The sequence below is a fragment of the Sminthopsis crassicaudata genome, chromosome 3 (genome assembly GCF_048593235.1).
Source record: "Sminthopsis crassicaudata isolate SCR6 chromosome 3, ASM4859323v1, whole genome shotgun sequence".
NCBI lineage: Eukaryota > Metazoa > Chordata > Mammalia > Dasyuromorphia > Dasyuridae > Sminthopsis > Sminthopsis crassicaudata.
In genome coordinates this window covers 257,788,273-257,802,558 of record NC_133619.1, presented here as the reverse complement: position 1 = coordinate 257,802,558, position 14,286 = coordinate 257,788,273, and the positions used below count along the sequence as shown (strand labels likewise).

The window sequence follows — 14,286 nt, the reverse complement described above, 5'->3', positions numbered from 1 at the left end:
GTCTTGCAGAGTGAAATTAGCATAACCAGGAGAACACCTGTGTAACACAGTAACAGCAATATTGCATAATGATTACCTACGAATAGCTTAACTATTCTCAGAAATACAGTGTGGACCTATGATAAAAAATGCTTTTCTACCTCCAGAGGAACTGATGGAGAATTGAATGCAAATCAAAGCATATTTTTTTTTAACTTTTTTAATTCTTGGAGGGTTTTTTTTTTGGGGGGGGTCTGTGTTTACTTTCATAACATGACTGATATGGAAATAGGTTTTGCATGACTGCATAATTATAATGTATGTCAAATTGTCTGCCTTCTCCATGAGATGGGACAAAAGAGAGGCAGGAAGAGAATTTGGAACTCAAAAAGTTTTTTTAAATGAACTTATCTCTAGTTGGTATAATGACGTTAATTCAATTTTGTCCGTGGTATCTTTTTAGCAAAATGCTTATCTTCCTTTTAAGTCTGGTTTTTTTGTGTCTGAGATCATGATTGTCTGTACCCCTGCCTTTTTTATTTCAGAATTCAGAATAGATTCTGCTCCAGCCCTATAATTTTAACTCTGTGTGTAGCTTTCTGTGCCAAATGTTTTTCTTGTAAACAGCATAATATTAGATTCTAATCCATTGAGCTGTCTTCTGTTTCATGAATGAGTTTATCCCATTCACATCCACAGTTATGATTAATAAATTTGTATTTCTTCCATCTTGTTATCTTTCTTTAGTTTTCTGTCCTCTTTTTTAAAGAGTTTAGTTTCTGATTGAACATTCTTTAATCTGCTTCAATTTATCTCTTGCTCTCCCCTTTCTCTTATATCCTTTCCTTCCTGTTTTCTTTTTTCATTAAAGTGTATATTTCTGTACCCAATTGTGTCTGTATGTCTGTGTATATATGTTCTTCCCTTCATTGATCAGTTTAGTTCATTACATCTGCCACTCTTGTCTTCTTGCTTTTCTCTTATCCTCTCATTTCAGAACGATGTCAGTCATCTTGTTTGGATTCTGCTTTGTAATTCAGTTAATCTCTACTTTATATGTGACTTACCTTTCTAATATAAGGTGATAATAAAATATATATTTATTTCTTATATCCTTATATTTCTTTCCTTTTTTTCTCTCCCCTATCCCCATTCCTTTATAAAAAGGAAGGGGAAAGGTAGAGGAAAAGAAAAATGATCACCACTAGTAATGCATTTTTTACATATGTAAATTTTTTCAGTTAACAGATCTTTCCTTTTAAAACAAAAGGCATTGTAACATATGCAGTTAAGCAAAACAAATTCCCATGAATATTTCTAAAACACATAGGTTCCATCTTTATTAGTAGATGGTTAAGTATGGTTCATCATTGCAGATTCTTTGGAATCATGTTTGATAATTGTATTGATCAAAGTTCTTAACCTTTCAAATTTTTTTTTTTTACATTTAGTTAATTATCGTATAAGTTTGTGTCATAAATTGTTTCGGTTCTGCTCATCTTATCAATTCCTATAGGTCTTTTGTTGTCTAGCTAATTTTTTATTATTTACAAAAATTTTGTTATTTTATTTTGAATTTTAAAGTCTCTTATCTCTCTTCTCCATTCATTGAGAAGACAAGAAAAATAAAACCCATTACAAATATATATATATAGAAATGAAAAACAAATTTCTGAATTAGGCTTAGTTAAAACCTTCACTCCTACTCCTTTAAAAGAAAAGCAAAAAAGAAGAAATGGAAGAAAACAAGCTTCTGCCTGTACTCTTAAGGCTATCAGTTCTCTATAGAGGTGAAAAGGATGCTTTATTATATGTTCTTTGGAATTGTGTTTAGTTATTGTATTGATTAGAATTACTAAGTCATTTAAAATTATCTTTACAATATTGTTACTATATAAATTATCCTAATTCTGTTCATTTCACTTTGTTGTTGTATTGTTTAGTTATTTTAGTCATGTTCCAACTATTTGTGACCCCCATTGGAATTTTCTTAGCAAAGATATTGGAGTAGTGTGCTATTTCCTTTTCTAGCTCATTTTACAGATGCAGAAATTGAGGTAAATAAGATTAAATGACTTGGCCAGGGAACCACAGTTAAAAGTGTATGAGCCTGAATTTGCACTCAGATCTTCCTGACACCAGGCCTAGTGCTCTATCCACTGTACTACCTAGCTCCCTTACTTTACTTTGCATCCCTACAAATATTTTCAAGTGTTTCTAAAATCTGCCTTTAATCATTTTTACAGCCCAAACTTATTCGAGTTATATTCATGTAATTTGTTCATCCATTCCCCCTTAGTTTCCAGTTATTTGACACTAAAAAGAGATGCCATACGTTTTTGTACACTTAAATACTTAAATCATTCTTTTCCACTTTTTAATTACCACTTTATAATAAGCCTTGTGAAAATTCCCCTTCTGTTTTCTACTACTCTATTTCCATATTTTTTCCCTTGTATTTCTAATCTATACCCCCTATGTGAGAGTATGTTTAGGAGGCTGTTGGATTTAGGTATGAAATAATGAGAACCTGGCCTTCCTCTATATTTGTGTCTTATTTCTTATACAACCTATTTACTTGAAAAAATATATTGCTCCTCTCTCTTGCTCATCAATTCAATTCTTTATAGCTTTCCCTTTTTCTTAGAACTAATCAAATTAAATGCTAGCAATGAGAATACAGCAATATATCACAAAGATCATAAATGTGATCAGGTGGAATTTATACCAGGAATAACAGGCCTGTTTCAATATTAGGAAAATTATCAAAATAATTGGCTATACCTATAACAAAAACAAAAATTTGTAAAATTATATCAGCAAATATAAGAAAAGCTTTTGATAAACTACAGTATCCATTCCTATCAAAAACAGTAGAAAGCATATCTAAAAGCCAGACCAAGCATTATCTGTTACAGAGATAAGCTTAAAGATCAGGGGTGAAGTAAGGAAATCCATTATCACCACTACTATTAATTATTACAAATACCAGCTTTAACAATGAAACAAGGGGAAAAAATGGAGGAATGAAAATAGGCATTGATGAGCCAAAGCTATTTATTAGTTTTTGCAGTGATAATAGTGATTAGAGAATTATGGAGAGTCAGCTAAAAAACCTATTTAAAACAATTAACAACTTAGCAAAAATGTTTGCAAGGTTTAAAATAAATCTTCATAAATTATCAGCACTGGCACAGTGGATATCTTCCTGAGTTCAAATCCAACTCCCAACACTTATTAGCTGTGTGATCCTAGACAAGTCACTTAACCTAGTTTGCTTCACTTTCCATATCTGTTCAAAGACTGGGGGAGGAAATAGTAAATGACTTCAGTATCTTTGCCAACAAAACTCCAAATAAGATCAGGCAGAGTCTAAAATGACCAAACTAAGAAAAAAATCATCAACATTTCTATATAATACCAACAAAATTCAGTAGGAAGAGATTGAAAGAAATTTCATTTAAAACAACTGCAGACAATATAAAATACTTGTCATTTACCTGACAACAAACATAAGAACCATAAAATACAATTACAAAACATCCTTCATTTAAATAAAGACAATTAAGTAATTGAAAAAATTTATTAATGCTCATGTGTAAGTTAAACCAATGTGTTAAAAATAACAATTTTACCTATATTAATTAACTTCTTCATTGTCTTGTCAATTACACTACCAAAGTACAATTTAATAGAGTGAGAAAAGTCATTATAAAAGTCATCTGTAAGAACAGATCAAGATCAATGGAATAAATGAAAAAAAAAAAAGTGATGGAAAACAGCCTAGAATGCCTGATTTTAAACTATATTACAAAGTGGTAATTATGAAAACAATCTGGAACTGGCTAAGAAATGGAATGGTAGATCAGGCATATAATACATGGTAGTAAATGTAGTAATTTAATATTGGATAAATACAAAAATCGAAGTGTCGGAGGCAAGAACTTTTTGACAAAATTTGCTAAGTAGAAAGCAAATTGGAAGAAAATAGGTTTAGCTCAACAATCCACAACACATACAAAGATAAGGTCAAATTGGATACATGATTTAAACATAAAAGCTGATATCAATAAGTAAATTAGGGGAATATGGGAAAATGTATCTGTCATATCTATAGATCAAGGAATAATTTATAACCAAACAAGATATGGAAGAGGTTATAGGAAGTAAAAGATAATTTAGATTCCATGAAATTTTTTAAAAAATACATTTTACACAAACAAAACTAATTCAGGCATAATTAAAAGAAAGAATTGAACCACTTTGAATACAAATTGAACTGTACTTTAAATTTGTTATTTTTATTGTTTTATTATGTGTTTCCTTGTATAATGTTTTACATGATCTCATACATATAAACAAAGTCAAATTGCTTGCCTTCTTTTGGTGGGGCAAGAGGGAGAGAATTTGGAACTCAAAATAATTTTTTAAAAATTCACTTAAACTAAGAGAACATGGAAAAATACTTGTCAGATCTATGGATAAGGGAAAGGTTTATGACTAAAAAAATAGAGAGAGGATAACTAAAATGAATAATTTTAATTACCTTTAATTTTAAAAGATTTTTTACAAACAAAATTAATGAAGTCCAAGTTAGAACAAAAGCAGGAAACTAGGGAAAACATAACAAATTTCTCTGATAAATGCTCCATTTTTCAAAAACATAGGGAAATGAACCAAATTTGTAAAAGTTTGAGCCATTTCCCACTTGATACATGACTTATGAATAGAGAGTTTTCAGAAGAAATCACAGTTATCAATAGTCACATGCAAAAAATAGTCAAAATATTAATTAGAGAAATACAAATTAAAACAACTCTGAGATACCATCTCACACCCATCCAAGTGACTAAAATTACAAAAAAGGAAAATGACAAGTGCTGGAGAGAATATGTAAAAAGTGGGACACTAAATGGACACCATCCATTTTGGAGAACAATTTGGAACTATACCCAAATGACTATAAAATTGAGCAAAGCCTTTAATTCAACAATAGCAGTCATAGGTAAATATCCCAAAGAGATCAAAGAAAAGAGGAAAGGCTCTAAATGCACAAAAAATTTTGTAGTAGCTCTGTTTTGTGGAGGCAAAATTGAGGAAAATCTTGCCTATGAATTGGAGAATGACTGAATAAGTAATAGAATGCTGTAAGTAAGTAATAGAGTGCTATAAGATGACAAGCAGGATAGTTTCAGAAGAACATAGGATAACTTTTATGAACTGATTGATGCAAAATGAAGTAACCAGAACCAAGAGATCATCATACATAGTAACAGCAATAGTATAAGGATGATCAACTGTGAAAGACTTAGCTACTCTAATCAAGACAATTCCAAAAGATCCATGAAGAAAAATGCTGTCTATCTTCAAAAGACAAAACTAATAAATTCTTAAGTCCACATTGAAGCCTACTTAAAAATTTTTTTTTTGTTTTTCTTGCGTATGTGTGTTTTCTTTTGCAACTTGGCTAATATGAAAATATATTGCATATAATTTCACATGTGTAATCAATATATTGCTTGCTTTCTCAAAGTGTGAGGGAGGAGTGGAAGAACATTTTTAACTGAATTTTAAGTGTAATTGACAAATATTTTTTAAAAATTAAAAACTATACCAACTAATTGAATAAACCCATGCTCAAGTCCTAATTTTTTTGTTTGTTTTACCTTCCTCTTAGATAGTTGAAATTAGTATTCTGTAGAAATACTTGTCACCTTTCTGTATTACAATGTGAGCACTTCATTCATCCTTTCTAGTTCCTCAAATGGTTATCTTTCCAGGTTTCTCTTTTGTGTTTGCATTTCAAAGATTCTACTCTGTTCTAGTCTTTTCATAGGAATATGGAAAAAGTCCACTATCCTAGTAAAAATTCATTTTTCTACCTTTAAAGTTATACTTAGTTTTTCAGGTTGAATTTGTTTATAGTTGCAAACTTTTATGTATGTATGTATACATGTGTGTATTTATGTATATAGCTTTTGCCTTTTGGAATGTTTTCTTTTTTTTTTTAACTTTTATTTATTTATTTATTTTTTAATTTATTAAAGCTTTTTTCTTTTTCAAAACATATGTGTGGACAATTCTTCAACATTAGCCCTTGCAAAATCCTGTGTTCCAATTTCTCTCCCCTTCCTCCCCACCCTCCCCTAGATGGCAAGTAGTTATAATATAGAAATATATGTTAAATATGTTATTGTCATGCTGTACAAGAAAAAAAGAGAACCAAAATAAAATGCAAGTAAAAAAAAAAAAACAACAAAAGAGTGAAAATGCTGTGTTGCAAACCATACTCAGTTCCCACAGTCTTCTCTCTGGGTGTAGATGGCTCTTTTCATCATGGAACAATTGGAACTGGTTTGAATCATCTCTTTTGGAATATTTTCTTTCCTTTCTGGTACCCAAGACTCTTGGTACTTAAAATTTGTCTCTTTGCTGGTCATTTTTTTTTTTTCTTTGACTTGGAAGTTCTTGATTTTGTCTAGGAAAATCCTGGGCATTTTCAGTTATTGATTTTGGGGGCAGGAGATGATTTATTAATTCTTTCCTTTTTTTTACTTTTGCTCTCTGATTCTCATCGATATGGACAGTTTATATTCATAATTTCTTGAAATACAGCATCACAGTCATTTCTTTTAAGTTTGATGTTTCTTTCTTTATCTCTCCTTTACCTGTTTTCCAGGTTTTATATATATGTTAGAAGTCTTAGATTTTCTTCAATTTTTCCAGTCATTTAACCTTATTCCTTTGGAGCCATTTAGTTCTGTTTGCTTCATTTCATTTTTCAGAGAGTAAATTACTTGTCTTAGGATTTCGTATTTTCTGTTGTCAATTATTTTTTCCTTTCACTTTTTTTTCCCTGAGTTTTTTTCATTTCTAATTTCATTTCTTTATCTCATGCTTCAGTTTTTCTAGGAACTTAAAGACGTCTTTGTGGTCAGACCATTTTTTTTCCTGAGACTGCTTAATTCTTTTGTTGCTGTGTTACACTTTTCTGAGTTTCATTTTTATAAAATTGTTCTTTAACCCGATAGTATTTATTCTCTGTTTTGTATCTTGTGCTATTTACTAATATTTTACTATAATGGTAAAAAGTGTCTGGCTAGTTGAGTAGGAACTAACTCATTCATGACTATTTGTTGTTCCTGTGACTATGTATACAATTTACTAAACCATTTTCTTTCTACTGTTGAAAAGTATTTCAGCAAAATTTGTTATTGTGAAATATGTATTCCTAGATTTAAAAATTTTTTTTGCTCCTTTTTTTATGTTGAACTGCTTTCCTTTGAATTTGTGTTTATTATTATGGGGGCAGCCCTTTAGATATACACAAATGAATATAATATGAACATTAGGTTGAAAATTAATTTTAAAATTTCCTCCAAGTAATATAAATATTATTTGATAGCTGACTAAAATTTTAAACTGACTTTCATGCATTTATATGTATCTGAATCCCCTAGGTTATAGTTTATTTTATACTTTTAAAACTATTTAAAACCATATTCATATAAAAATTACATTGTAAAAAAAAGATTAATATTCGTTTTTATGCCATTTCCTAGATGTAGTGACACCAAAGGAAGGGGTCAAGCTATTAACAGTCCCAAGAGCTGAATTTCCTAAAAAATTATCATCACCTAATTCTTATCCATCAGCTGTGGATAAAGGCAAGATCATAGTTAATATTAACTCTAATGACATTAAACAACAGAAAGATGATGAAGAAAGTGGGAAACTTTTGCCAGTAAAGACTACAGTAAAATTTCCTCAAAAAGTTACAGCTTCACTCAGAGCAAAGGATACTTACTTAGTAAATCACCAAAAGATCCAGAAACCAGCTAAAGTTGATTTAGCATCCTCTTCATCTGACTCAGATTCGGACATAGAAGATAGTATCTCTGAAATTGTCTTGAAACCTCAGATTGCCATCAGAACTAAAGGAGACCTTCCACAAGGAGATGCTTTTGAGACTAAGACCCAAAGAAATTTGAAATTAACCAAGAAGACTCACTTCCATAAAGCACACATGGACTCTTCACATGTGGAGAAATCTCATCAATCAGATATGAAATTCATTGTTGAGCCATCAGAAGCCTATAAAGAGCCTAATATGCCCAAATCAGAAGTAATAGATTCTTTTAGAGAGCAAAGTACAAAAGAAGCACATTTGCAGAATTCTTTATTAAAGGTGAATGAAATGACTAAAAAACCCCAAAAGGTAATTGAAATTCATAGAAAGTTATCTGACCAAATGGAAGACGGGTCATCAACCCAGTCAGATCTGGGAACAAAATTGTTGATAACAAAGGAAGAAAACAGTGAAGAGAAACCAACCGATATTGATTTTACAACAGATCATTTAAAGAACAAAGACTTTTTGAAGGAACCCATCCTAAACTTGGAAGCATCTCTTCCTCAGACCAAAGAAGACATCTTAGAAGAAAATGTGTCTGCAGGAAATACTGGTACAAAGGAAGAAGTAGAAGCCTTTCAAGGGGTAGCAGTGAAATTGAAAAATCAAGTCAACATACCGGGTACAATTTTAATTTGTGATTCAAAGCATTATTATGTCATTAAGGGGATTTCATAATCAAAAGGATTATTTTTAAGTTTAAAAATAATTATATGTTTTGTTTAATTAATTGCATTCTGTTACCAGAAAATGGCTTCTGAGAATTTCTCTGGTTAGCAGATTCTTTTTTTTTTTTTTTTTTTTTTTTGCCAATTATCTTATACTTTGGACAGTTCCACAGTATTTTTAATGTATATTTCTATTAGAAGAGGAAAGGTGACATCGTAGTCTAGATTGTAAAGTATAATTTTTGAACATTAATAACTTTCTTCTCTTAACTTTCTAATGTAGGGCATAATCTTATGTTCTCATGTTATGTCACATAACTAAGTGATCATCTAGTTAAGCAATATCAGTATTTAAAGACTATATGGTCTTTGGTTTCATTACAATTGTTTTTTGTGCTTACTAGTTCAAAGTATATTTCATCTATGTCTCTTAAAGTGTAGCTAGTAGGGCAGTGGAGAGAGTGCTGGAATTGAAGTGATTCTGAGCAAGTAACTTAATCCCTGTCTAGCTCTCTATTTTAATCTTACAGGGATTGTGGGATTTAGAAGGGGAAAAAAGAATCTCAAATCTAAAAGGTTATAAGATTTACCCTTTTTTTTGTGATTACAGGTGTTTGTGTACCATGTTGCTTTCTCTGATTTACTACAGAAATAGTATTGGAGACTTGATATTTTTTGTTTCTAAGACTTATTTTTATAAAAAGGATTTTGGATACAATATTTTTAATATTGCTTGCCCTAATTTAAAGTTTTTTTTTCTTTGAACATTAAACTGGAAAGTTTCTTATAATTTTAAGTGTACCTATTACTTTAAAAAATAATTTCAAGATAAGGTGTTTAATATAATAATTACTTGAATTGTATATAAAGCTTATAATGGTTTATATATATATATATATATATATATATATATATATATATATATATATATATATATATATATATATATATATATATATAAAACCTTCTTTCTATAGATAGATAAGCTATTTTATACTAATCTAAAATGTAATATATACTCATTTATTTGCTTTTTCTCTATACCACTTAGTTAAAAGTCTCTTGACAACTAATTTAAATGCTGTCTATTATATTTCCTTTGTAAATTATAATATGCTTACTAAGTTAATATATTCTCTGTACTCCTGTTTTTTTTAACTTCTAATATCATGCATATAATGCTATTAGCTTACAGAACTTGCTCAGAATTACAAAAAATAATATTTTCTGATACTTCCATTTTAAAGTATCTTCTGAATTGGATGGGAATACTAGAAACTTTGGGAATAAGATTAATTATATTGTGTTTTTTTAATTTAGCAAAAGTATTGTTGGAAAAGGAAGCTATTTACAGAAAATACTTTTGAGGGCATATATTCCTTTTAAAAACTCTTTTCTCCCTCTCTGTTAAATCTAAAGAAGACATGAAACTTTAAAAGGGAAAAATGTATAACAAGGACTTTTTATAGTAATAAGTTTTTTTTTATTCTGAATTGATTTCAAAATAATACAGCTATATTCAAGAATTATTTGAGGATTTAACTATGCAAGAGTGAAGAACAAAGACTATGATGTCTGGGTTGAGACAATATGGTCTAATAGAAGTGGAACATCATAGTGAAAGTTGGTAGGAATCTAAATTCAGACTTTCTGTGTTACTCGTAAGCCAAAGGTGTCAAACAGAAGAGTAGAGGACACTAAGCCATAAAATCCCTCAAGTAGAACCTAATTAAAATGTAATTAGGAGTATTTAATAAAATAAAAATACAATACAATATAAAGAATATTTAATTTGTGATTTTCTACATCAAAGTGGGGTTCTCTGGGGAATAGCTTCTATTTGAGTTTACTGTTTTAGACAATTCACTTAATCTGAACTTCTCTTTCCTCCTCTTTAAAATGGGGAGAATAATACCTGTTTACAACTACATCACCATGTTGGTGAGAATCAAAGGTGAGGCTATATAGCAGGCATTTTGTAAACCTTTAAATCCTATATAAAAGTCAGGAATTAATTTCACAAAGATTGTTTCTTGGCTTCAAGAAATAGAAATTAAAGATTTTTGATGAACTCAATCAAAAAGCTGTAATTTAAATAAAAAGATAATGTATCATATGACTTTTATTTTTATTTTATGCAGCATGCTCAATTTCTGGAAAGCATATTTCTCAATTTTCAGTGGATTTACAACTAGCAAGAAATTATGAAACTATTTAAATGAAGGAATGAAAAAAAATAAATGAAGGAATGAAAAAATCGTTTATTAAGTGATTACTACATATAATGCACTGTGCTATGCACTGGGGACATAAAGAGAAAAATATTATAATCCTTATTCTCAATAAGCTCACTTTCTAGTGAAGACAGCAAGTACAAAAAGAGTCAGATGGGGAGATGAAACTTTGAATGGGGGTGGAATGGGAACTATTGTTTAAAATATTTGTCAAATTATTATTCAGATATTTCGCTGTGTATTTCTGTATTTTTTTGAATGAGGAAGTAAAGTTTTATTCCATACCATTAAAAAGAAAATTTGGAAAAGCAAAGAACAGGCAAATCCAGTGGTTTTAGTAATACTAGTGATTTGGGGAAGGAAAAAAAAAAACAAAACTTATGATAATAAGTCATTAATAATAATCTGTTCATTTAATTATAACCAAGAAAATATTTATTGAAAGCAGTTTACTGATGAAATTTGTCTAAATGTTCTGTACTCATTGAGACTAGAGGAAAATAGTTCAGTTTTTGTTGACTTTTTAAAAAAGAAATTCTATTATTGCTTTATTTGCATTTTCAAGCTTGTTAATATGCATCTATGCATTTACTTGGCTAGTATATGAATCATGCAGCCATATATTAGAAATATGAGGTAATTAATAAGGCTAATTGTAATGATATAACCCAATCATAGTTGTCTGATATTTGAAATTCATACTTTTTAAAATATAAGTTTAATTTCATTTTGCTCTGAACAACTGTTTTTTTAATAAATATGCATTTAAAAAACAATTTAGCAATTTTTAATTACATTATACTAAATTAGATTTTTGAAGAATTTTAATATCTTAAGTGGCTTGATACCTTAATTGACTTATTCAAAAAGTATTTCATTCCTCTATTCTTAAACTTACTAGCTTTATTTTTCTTCCACAGACACAGAAAGTGCTGAGGCATTTGATAATTCTACCTACAAGAACCTTCAACATCATAACTACAACAGTTACACCTTCTTAGATTTTAACCTGGATCTTTTGAAATTTAGATTGCCTCAGCCATCCTCAGGACGAGAATCACCTAGACACTGAGTTAAAAGAAACATTTCAAGTTTCTCTGTGATTCAACTTGTGAGTTGCTGCATTTTCTCCTCCATAAATAAAATCAATTCAACAGTAACTTGTGTTAATATTTTATTTGCCTTCATCCTTTAAAATTAATGGAAAAGTCTTTCTTGTGATTATTAAAAATTTCCATTTCTTTTGAAAATGCAAGAAACTCTTTGACTATTTATTCATTGGGAAATGGCTCTTGGTCTTTCATATGTGTGCGACATCCCTTCTATATCTTGGATTGATATATACCATATTAGAGATATTTAATGAAAAATTTTTTTTCAACTTTCCTCCTTATCCTAGGCATTGTTGATTTTATTTGTGGGAAAAACTTATCAATGTAAATAATCTTGTTTTATATTTTGTTATTTATCCTTTGGTTAAAATTTCTCCTAGCCTATAAAATATCTGACCTTTTATTTTCTAAGTCTGGTATCTACTTGTAATTTATTATAGCATATGAGAAGCTTTTTTTTTTTTTTCCTTTTCGTTTATCTCAAATTTTTTTCCTACACCTATTTTTATATTTATTTCAAGGTGTTTTAATCTGCATATTAGAAATTGAGGAACTGGATTCACTCATTTTGCTATCTTGATGAACTCTTAGTTTTTATTAAAGGAGTTGTTATAATAGTATTTGTGAATGGTAGGAGAGCCACCATAAGAGTCTTTGTCTTCCAGGCTCTAGCCTCCAGTGCTCTGCCTTCTCCATCTCCTAGTCTGTCTTCCCTCCCAGCTCTCTTAGCTCTTATATACTCTAAGTCATCATCATAAATGACACTTATGATGATGTACTTAGAGTATATGAGAGCTAAGAGAATAGATGTCAACTTGTAGAACTATACTAAGTACATGTAAACTAGAGAATCATCTCAATTCCACTGATTTAATACTTGTCATAAGAATCCTTGTTTCAAATACATTTTTCCAGAATTCTGGCCCATTACAGGGGAGTATGGACCTGTCAGGTCTATGGTAAGGGAAGAACTTGGTAACAAACAAGAGATAAGGATTAAGAAATATAAAATGGTTCAGCCTGATTATATTGAAAAGCTTTTTCTCACACATAAAAAAGCAAATGCATCCAGAATGAGGACAACAGAAAGTTGCTAAAAATCTATTTACTTTAGATATCTCTGATAATGGCTTCATTTCTCAAGTATGTAAAGAACTGAGTAAAATTTATAAGAATACAAGTTGTTCCTCAGATGATAAATGGTCAAAGGATATAAGCAGGCAGTTTTCAGATGAAGTAATCAGGCTTATGAAGAAATGTTCTAAATAACTATTGATTAGAGGAATTCAAATTAAAACAACTCTGAAGTACCAGCTCACATTTGCCACTTTGGCTAATAAGACAAAAGGAAAATGATAAGTGTTGGAATGGATATGGGAAAATGGGACAGTAATGACCTGTTGGAGTTGTGAATTGATATAACTATCCTGAAGAATAATTTGTAACTATGTCCAAAGAACTCTAAAACTTCATATTATTTGATCCAGCACTACTGTACTAGCTCTGTGTCCCCCCCAAAAAATAAGAAAAAAGTGGGTGTGGGTGGGTAAGGACCTATTTATTAAAAAAAAGCAGGTTTTTTTCGTGGTGATAAAGAATTGGACATTGAGGGGATATCAGTCAGGAGGCTGAACAAGTGAGAATTGTGATGGCAAGATGCTCTCAAAAATCTGGAAAGACAATGTGAACTGATAAAAAGTAAATTGAGAAGAATCAGAAAAAGATTGTGTATGATAACAGTCATACTGTATGATGAGTAGCTGTGAATAACCTAGCTATATAATGATTCAGGACAGTTGCAAAGGACTCATGATGAAAAATGCCGTCTGGCTCCAGAGAAAGAACTGATGGTGTCTGAGTGTACACCAAAACATTTTTTTAGTTTGAGTTTTCTTTTACAACATGACTAATATGTTAGTCTTTTATATGATTATACATATATAATTTATTTCAGCTTGCTTTCCATCTCAGGGAAGGGGGGAAGGGAGGAGAAGAGAAAAGAAGGGGGAGAGGGTGAGAATTTGCTACTCAGAATTAAAAAAATGAATCTTAAATGTTTTTACCTACAATTGAGGAAAAAATATTTAAAAATTAAAGACATTGAAATATAAAGAAAAGGAGAATAAAGTGGAGACAGTTTTCTGAATAAGGGAGAAAGATACAGCATCCTAATTTAAAGGGATGCTAGAATCTAGAAAAGGCCCAGTTTACATATGCTACAACAACAACCTGAATTCAAAGCAGACCAAATAATGATTAAGAAATCAAATTAGAAACTATAATTAGTGATTCCTTTTTCCATCTCTAACTTGCATTGAAAAGTGAAACAAACACAAGGACAATGGGAAAGGGGCCACTAGCAAAATGAGGGCCTACACATG

General features: G+C 30.1%; 1 protein-coding gene across 1 annotated transcript in view; it reads left to right on the top strand.

Moving 5' to 3' along the window:
• The window catches only part of NDUFV3 (NADH:ubiquinone oxidoreductase subunit V3), a 30,084-nt gene extending 18,131 nt beyond the window's left edge, over nucleotides 1-11,953 (top strand). Inside the window, exons 3-4 of the mRNA XM_074300551.1 lie at nucleotides 7,542-8,513; nucleotides 11,714-11,953. Of these exons, the coding sequence (XP_074156652.1) occupies nucleotides 7,542-8,513; nucleotides 11,714-11,865 (1,124 nt within the window). The 3' untranslated portion in view covers nucleotides 11,866-11,953. The remainder of the gene's footprint in view (nucleotides 1-7,541; nucleotides 8,514-11,713) is intronic.
• The last annotated feature ends 2,333 nt before the right edge of the window (nucleotides 11,954-14,286 follow it).